The sequence below is a fragment of the Monopterus albus genome, unplaced genomic scaffold, assembly GCF_001952655.1.
Source record: "Monopterus albus unplaced genomic scaffold, M_albus_1.0 scaffold157.1, whole genome shotgun sequence".
NCBI lineage: Eukaryota > Metazoa > Chordata > Actinopteri > Synbranchiformes > Synbranchidae > Monopterus > Monopterus albus.
In genome coordinates, this window is record NW_018128037.1 from 1,150,698 (window position 1) to 1,159,468 (window position 8,771).

The 8,771-nt window shown below is 40.7% G+C and overlaps 1 protein-coding gene across 1 annotated transcript in view; it reads left to right on the plus strand.

The window, feature by feature from the left end:
* Window positions 1-6: 6 nt before the first annotated feature.
* xkr7b (XK, Kell blood group complex subunit-related family, member 7b) overlaps window positions 7-8,771 on the plus strand; it is an 83,539-nt gene continuing 74,774 nt past the window's right edge. Inside the window, exon 1 of the mRNA XM_020615066.1 lies at window positions 7-132. Coding sequence (XP_020470722.1) covers window positions 80-132 — 53 coding nt within the window. The 5' untranslated portion in view covers window positions 7-79. The remainder of the gene's footprint in view (window positions 133-8,771) is intronic.

The window sequence follows — 8,771 nt, forward strand, 5'->3', positions numbered from 1 at the left end:
GAATGCTACCGCCGTTTACGCGCCCTCCGCCCCACCTGCGACGGCAGTCGGGGGCCCCCGGAGGTGCTGCACAGTCTGCATGTGGGTCTTTCAAACCGTGCTTCACGTCCTGCAGCTGGGGCAAGTCTGGAGGTACGGTTGATGGGGTGGTGTGGGGTGCGTGCGTGAGCTCCTGTGTGCATATGTGCTGGTGTGTGTTTAATATGTGCGCGGTGCACACATGTGCACTACATTCCCAACGCTATGCTGTGCTGGAGATGTGTGTGCACATGTGAATGTGCTCACTAGTGTATCTGCGTTTGCGTGCATCTATGTCTGTTCATGTGCATGTGTGTGTGCTTCTCACCTGAAACATTACCATTCTTCCACATCCCCTGGGGACCGAAATGTCCAGAAATCGACCAGCAAAGAGTGAGATTCTTCTGCTAAAAAGCTGAATCGACAGCAGTCCCTCTCACACAACAGCTCTAACAGTAACAGTAAGCCAGGATCCCCTTTGTCCATCTGGCAGTCTTGTCCTGGTTCAGTGTGTACGGTTGCATGAGCTCTAACATGCTCCTTATCTGATTCCTGTCTGTCATGGTCTTGATGTGTTAACAGGAAAATTATCAAGGCTCTGTGGTGCGGACTTCGCTGCTCCTCTCCTCTGGCTGCTTGTCATATTAGGACTCTTATCCTCCACACTCAGTGTAGTTTTAGATGAGAGTATAGTGAGACTGATTAAATATAAAATGAGAAACTGCATGGGCAAACATTTTTAAAGGACCATTCAGCCCACAACCCATCCAACCTGATGCCCCATCCTGCGCTTTGAACGGTGTATTCCCAGGGAGATATGAGGTTTGCTTTAATTAAAATTCCTTCCGCGCTATGTTCACTAAGCGTCAGATGATGGTTTGACATGAACATGAAAGTTTCTGAAAATTAATACTTTCAAACATTCAGACACTGAATAGGATGATTAACCTCTCCAGCTTCATCAAGCTGTTTGTTCAATGTACAGTATAAGCATAATGAAACCAGCTTACATTAAGTCTACACATCAATCAAAATCCCAATAGTAGTTCTCTAGCAAATATTTACACAAGATGACAAGACGCAGATTTACAGTGTGGTGTATCTTAATGTCTTAATACATCAGTAGATTTAGTTGACAGTTATAGTTATTGATTGCTTCACATTTAGCTTTTATGGGTATGATGGGTATATCAATAAGAACACATTGTTAAGCACTGAATCAGTGGTCCTCCATCTTTCTGACTTGTGACTCCATATAATAAAACAGATTCTTTTGACCCCTTATCACATTTCTATTAGTTCCACCAAAAATAGCAAAGATTAGAAAGTCAAGAAATCCAAAGATGAATACACATTTGTATATCGGGATGTTGTTTTCCTTCTATCCGACCCTATTAATCATCTTACAACCCCTCAGGATTATCTTGTGGCCCTTTGGAGGCCTAGGTTGGACACAGTGGAGCTAAGCTACTTAAACTGACTTTAAAACACTCTCCTCCATAATAAGCTAGAGCAAGAAAATGGTATTTACACACTGATGTAACATTACCACTATAATAGTACATAAAGTGTGCTTCTACCTTGGTAATTGAATACATTTTCCTGATTTTCATTTTCCTATGTACATTTACTTAACTAGGATTTTAAATGCAGGACTTTTACTTAATAAAGTATTTTTACATAGTGGTGTTGATTCTTTTACTTAAATAAATGATCTCAGTATTTCCACCCTTGCAAGCTATCTATGAAGTTATACTTTAACATGCATAAAACCATGCATCTAAAATGAGCATGCTTACATGACAGAGGCACCACAGAATATAACTATTACATGCACTTGCAATATTAAAGAACTCTGGTGCACTGACACCTGACCTGCAGAAGAGCAGTTGGTCAGGTCTGCTACCGTAAAGTATTACAGCACCCAGTGATGCTGGGCAAGAAAAACAGTTAGAATAGAACTGACTGGCACACTCAATACACCCATGAGATCAAGACAAGAAAGAGAAAATGTCTTGAAGTCAGACTCAAGAGTGAGACCAGACTTGAGTAATGCAGGAGTAATGTAGAGGCATTACTGACAAGGTAATACTCTGTAGCAACTGGGACAGCCTTTCAAAACACACTCAGACACTAACACAGCATGCTTCAGTCCCTGTTCTGCCCTGCAGGGCCTGAGAGAAACATCTCCGATGTAATGAAAAGACTTCTTTTTTGTTTACTGAATATGATAGTTTCCATTGCCATTAATGCTGCCAGTTGTGTGCCATTAAGACTCTTGTTGTGTTGATGTAGAAAGTTGCTGGAGGAACTTGTGTTATTTCAGCTTTCTCAAAGCGAGCATGTGGGAATTCACACAAGTATAATTACATGCAGGCTCAGTAATGAACTGCATTAATGAACAACAATAAGATGTTGAGAGCTGGAGAATGAGAATGAGTTGCTTTTACTGTGATAGTTGCTGCCAGGAGAATTGGACAGTGCTCACTGTGACTGGGATTTGAGTCCAGCTTCAGTTTTACATTGGATGATCTGAGATTTATTCGGTACACGAGGAAATGAGTTTCACCTGCAGCTGAGAAGAACTCCCAAGTAATGTGAATTCAGATCTGACTGAAATCAGATTTTGATCTTTGAATAAATGTGAACAGCGGGGAAAAAGCTTGATGTCTTTCTTTCTCAATTCATGTCTGACCCACATGGTTTGTCCTGATATATGACCCTTACATATACTGACATTCTCAAAGCTGGAAAACATTCAGCTCCAGTCTCTTGTCAATCACCTGAACATTTTGCCATTGTTTTGCATTGTAGCAGTCTGGAGTTGACAGTCTGCCATCAGTCAACCTGACCTGCATGTCTCTGGACTGCAGGTGGAAACCAGCAGGCAGAGGCACATGGGGAAAATGCAAATTCCTCACAGACAGGCATGTTTGAGGGGTACCCCGACAGCAGAGTGGTTTTGGTGGAGCACCATATACACATGCAGTGTGTGCGTAGTGATCTGACTTGAACCCCCTGTCTATCTACCCCCATCTATCTACTCCTCCCCTGGTTCCTTTCTGTCACTCTGCACCCCCCTTTACAATAAAGGTGTAGTCCACAAGCAATACACTGAATACTTAGAAAAGTTTTTTTGACAGACATCAACTACAAATAATTTCAATCAATTGCAATATGAAACTTGCGGGTTTGACTGTTTCAGTGTGTCTGAATATGTTTGTGTGGGTTATTATTTGAATTCATGCTTCTCATTTTGACAAAACACTTTGATTTCCTATTTGTCATTATCAATAAATGCTAAAAAGCATAGGTTACTCTAGCGACTGACTCCTGAGTGTCCATCACATCTGGCTCTGAGATGCATTCTTCCTCACTATGACTTTCGTCCAGCTCACTGTCAGTAGGAGCCACCATTACTGCCCAGTCACGTTGCTTCCACCTGTAAAATGTTCCTGTCTCTTTTCTGTGAGCATTAGTAGATACTAAACTATGCATCCCAGTGCATCTCCAGGCATGGCAAGCTAACCAGCCTAACAAAAGTGGACTAACTGCACATTGCTGCCCTGAGGCAACCATTGAACAAACTGTTTTAGTGTACAAATAAAAACAGTGTGTTTTAATCAATAAAGTCTACTTTTTTACATACCCAGACACATGCATCTATTTTTATATGAAGATATTTCAGTTTAAATGTGTTTACAAAGTCCTATTTAATTGTCTTATGCAGCTTCACTTGCTGAAAGAACGTCTGTACAGTACTATTAGACCAAAAGTCGAACCAACTTCACACCCGCATTTCACTGGATACAGACATGGTTTTTTTTAGAATTGTTACAGTTTAAAATGTAAACAGACACCGTGAGGTCCAAAGAGTGGTTTGTAGCCCAAGGGCACCAACATGCCACAGGGGGATCAATTTGATATTTTCCTGACGTCTAGTTTTATGTGAATAAGGTTCTCTGCTATTACAGAGAAGTCTTGCAGAGGTGGTTGGGGTAGATGTGGGTGTGTGTCTGAATTGGACCCCATCAGGTCTCCTACTAACAGTTAACACTGGTTTCTTGTAGCCATTTAAACCTCACCAAAGTTTAAAAAGAAAGGTGAACATGTGAGTACATGCTGAGCCAGTTGTAAGCTACTGTAGCTGTTTTGTCATTTTGCTGCCATCAGGGTTCAGTAAGGAGAAGAAAGGCTTCTGAGTTGTTGTGGAGTAGTTGGTATCAGAGGTTTAGAGATTGTTATTTGATTGATCATGTATTAGTAGTACTGTTTTTTTTATTATAGCTTAATTCCTTCACTCACTTTTCTAAACCTCCCAACATTCCAGCATCTCAGATGTGAGGATGGTGCAGAGGTGCATCTATCTACATTTTAGAGGGGCCAACATTCATGAGCGAGTCTTTATTCAGTAGGTTTTACTTACAGTTCACTTTGACTGCAGCTGCTTTTGCTTTTAGCTCTAAGCAAGGACACACATCACTGAATATGCTTTGAAAATTGCTCCTTAAGTTACTTTAGACATTTAGATAGAAAATCTCAACTCTGAACTATTTTCAATGTTGTCTTTTATGTGCATAAAATACACAATGGTTCTTCTTTTAAATATTTAATACATAAAAGAGAGAGCAAGCAAGAGTACGGAAGAGTATTAGCTTCCGTACAAGAGAAATGACTGAGAGACTGAGTGTCACAATTCCTATTGAGAATGGCAAAAACTGCCACAGTGATGAGACAGGATGACTGGCAGATGTCATAAGAGTGTACTTTCTTAAACATATAAACAAGCTTACTCAGGATACATGCAGGAAACATGCAGGGATCATACATGAGAGTGGACTGGTAGGCCAAGCAGACAGGCTACAGTGAAGAGGAGCAGGCAAAAAAGCAAAGTCCAAACATCTGAGAGAGGAGAGGAGTAGAAGGAAACAGGTGAACAATGCCAGGTGATATTGGGGGGGGGACAGAAGTCGTGATCTTGGGCAGGAGAGAGCGACGCCTCTGATTAGGCTACTGATTGTAATGACCAGTTCAAGCAGCACTCCTGCCTTTTCCTGACCACAGAATTCACTTTGCCTTTGTGTGTATTTTGGTGTCAAACACAGTGTGCAGAGTGCACAGGTATGAGAGGAGAAGCAGCAGTGTCACGTTTCTGGCACTTTGGTGATTTTATGAACAAGATCAAGCTAAATTCTAGCAGCAAATATACACAGTTATAACAGAATTATACTTAACCTCTAAATAAACTATTTTAATCAAATGCCACCAAACTGATAGATGTGTTTAAAGTGGCATAAAAAAGTAATGATTAACATATAGGAAACTCCAGTAAAGCACTCTATGTTGACTTATAAATTAATATGATTGATTGTGATGGTATCAGTCGCCCACAGCTGCTTTCAGTCCATTAAAGCTTGGCTGCATGTGAAGGCACACGTTGATAAATGTGCTGCATCTGATTTGAGAGAGCAGAGGCTTGTGCATTTCACACTGCTGCACCTACACTGTGCAAACTAAACACAGACCCACCTCAACTCCATTATGTCTGAGCACTGCTGACCTATACTGCAGCCTGATGTCCTGGCACTGCCTATGGAAGACAATTCGAACACAAGCACAGACAGGAATTTCAGCATAAGTTACCTTCAGCTCTGCTGGCACACATACACATGTTCATGTCATCTGCTTGAAGCAAAATCCAGACACAATGTGAAATGCCTCACAAATTCATTCATATCCACTGACTTTGCCCACATGGATTCAATGCACAAGATGCATTGAGAAGCCAGTCAAGCAGCTAGTGACAGGGCCATTCAGATTTCAGCCAGCCCTGCTGCTTTTCTTTCATTTATGACATTGTAGACTGAATATTATGTGGACTTTGGACTGTGGATCAGATCACACCTTGGGCTCAGGGAAAATGATAGGTAGTTTTCCTCAGTTTGTTGACATTTCATTGTCAAAACAATTAAGTACTGAGAAAATAATTTGCAGGTAAAATAATTTTAGCTAACTGCAGCTCTCTAAAAGGTAGTTGTTGTTTTGATGCCAAAGCTTTCCTGAGCCTCTGCACTGCATCGTAAATTAGCTTTAGTAAAGCTGACAGGCAGCCAGAAGTATCAGATACAGCTTTTTCTCCATTTAACCTGTTTTTATTCAAAGAAGATGAGCAATACCTTGTATTTGTGTCTGTTGCATATTTTGCTGGCTAAACAGGTTTTAATATTCAGCCTGTTTGTAGACAGACTTTGTGCGGCCTGCACCCCCATTACGGCCCTCTGCTGCACTCTGCTACAAGGAGGATCTTAGTAAAAGTCCTAAGAGTGTGAAGAAACTCCTTCCCAAGCACAAACCTGAGATGATCAGGTGATGATTAAAGCTCTGAAAAAGAAATCAAACTATAGTCAAATTACATTAGTTTCTAGAAGATGTTAGCAAAAATCCACTCTGTCCTTATTTTTTATTATTCAGATCATGGGATTAATGAAAAACCCTACATTTGCTGACTTTTATTTTTCTGTCTTTATCTTGCAGTTCGATATTAGTCATTACAAGAGAAAACAGTTTTACATATGTACAACAGATGATGTTTTATTCATCAGGCTTAGTTAAAAATCTGATTGTTCCATAGTGTTCAGCACCCATTTGGGGGAAAGAGCATCTGAAGGGATACTCAGACCACTATTCACAGCCACAGGAGCAGGACCAAAGTGCACTGCAGCATGAAAACAGGTTGAGTTGTGAATCAAGGTCGAGTCACCATTTTTCCATTGGAGACTCTCATTCTGCTGTTGATATTGCGCTCTCCATCTACATTTAAAATCCACAGCTGAAACGCAGCAAGGTCACAGCTCTTCATATGGCAGTTGATGAAAGGCATTCTGGGGCTTGTAGGAAATCTCTAATACCTGCTTCAGACTACATGATTTGTTTGTCTGATACAATGGTCACTATGTTAGATTACACGATGGCAGAGTCATACATTCTTGGACAAGGGATAGGACAGACTACACATTGGTACCTGACAGATCACAGAATGGAGGTGCCAGGACCAGGAGAAGAGTGTGTGTGGTACTGGCTGCTTGGAGAACCTGAAGTAGCAGTTAAAAATGAGTGTTTTAAGGGGGTAGTAAAACCAAAACTAGCTAGCTAACTAGCTAGCTGATAGAATAGCTACTTCTCAAGGCTGACTGCATAAGTTACTATGCTAATGCTAGCTGTATCACTGTGATAATAAATAAATAAAAGCATAATAAAAAACCTTCAAACTCATCAGCTGTGAAATTTAAATTATAGTTTTAAATCCAACTTAAAATTCATGTGACTTTAAAAAAAACCTGTACTATGTGTCCCAATAAACTTGAACTACTCAATTTTTTTGAGTTAATTAATGCTTAAATAAACTCATTCATAATATATTAGCATCACCATCAATCAACAGTAGCCTAATTACTCTATCCTTTTCATTTTACAGCAACGTTCAAATTTGTTTATGTTAGCATTGGCACAAAATACTGACTACTATTAAAAATAACTGAATTGATTCTTATGAAATTTGGTACTAACCACTTATGTCCCCCAATGGACGAATGTATTAATTTTTTATTTAGCGCAATGATCTGGTCAAAATTAAATTATGACTAAATTCTCGACAAACTAATGACATTACCTACAGCATAAGTAGAAGTGTGGGTTTAGTGCTAATTAGCAAATCTTAGCCTGCTAACACAATAAAAACTAAAATGGTGAACATTATACCTGCAACAGTTTTGTTTTCATTTGTCACTGCTCTGGCTAGCCTTCTGTTTAGTTGAATTTAGTTTTTACTCAGGCATTCCTTGTTTTCAGTTTCAAACAGTGTGGAATATTGACTTGCATTCTGCTGCTCCAGTTACACGGGCAGCCTGAAGGGGAGACCAGGACGTGGGCAGCTGGGGACACCAACAAATGCAGATGTTATGTTCGCCAATGAGTTGATTCTTTCAGTGGGTCTTAGATAGGAACAAAGGGATCTGGTTCTTACCTGAGAGCCATTCTTTGTGTCCGGATTTTACTGCCTGTCCTAAATCTACTCTACTAAAGAGAGAGAGAGAGTGGTGGTGGTCGTGTGAGCTAGTGTGTGAATGAACCAAGGGAGCGGTGTTAGTGAGGACAAAGCAGTGACGCAGAGAATTAAAACATTATTTTCTGATTGTTTCACTGTAGTTACATTCTAAAGCAGAGCCTTGCAGGGAGGATTTTAAATGTGAATGCATGGGAAGCGCACGCTTCATCATTCTGTCTGCTCTGCTGTGGCCTCTCTGCTCTGTGCCTCGTGTGTGTATGTAACTAAGCCCTGTCCTTGTTCAGACAGACACACAGACTTGAAACTGGATGCACTTCAGCACTTAGATTACACCACAGATGTGTTTAAAAGAAAAAGAAAACAAGAAGGAGAGGAAAGGAGCCATGAGATTCAGTTTCGTTCAAAGAGCCCTTTTTCCCATCACTATCAGCAAGGTGTCAGGTTCGTCCTGCTCGGAGCTCAGTGGTTGCAGTTGGTGGGAGAGTCCAACTGGTTCCTCTTTGTGCCAGAGCAGAACAATCAGTCTCAGAGAGAAGTGACTGAATCAGTTCCAGATAGTCCCTCAGCTCAGGTGGTCTGAGTGGTTAACCAGCAGCCTCAGTGTAGCTCAATATGCTGATACATTCAAATCTTTGTGTGTGTGTGTGTGTGTGTGTGTGTGTGTGTGTGTGTGTGTGTGTGTGTGTGT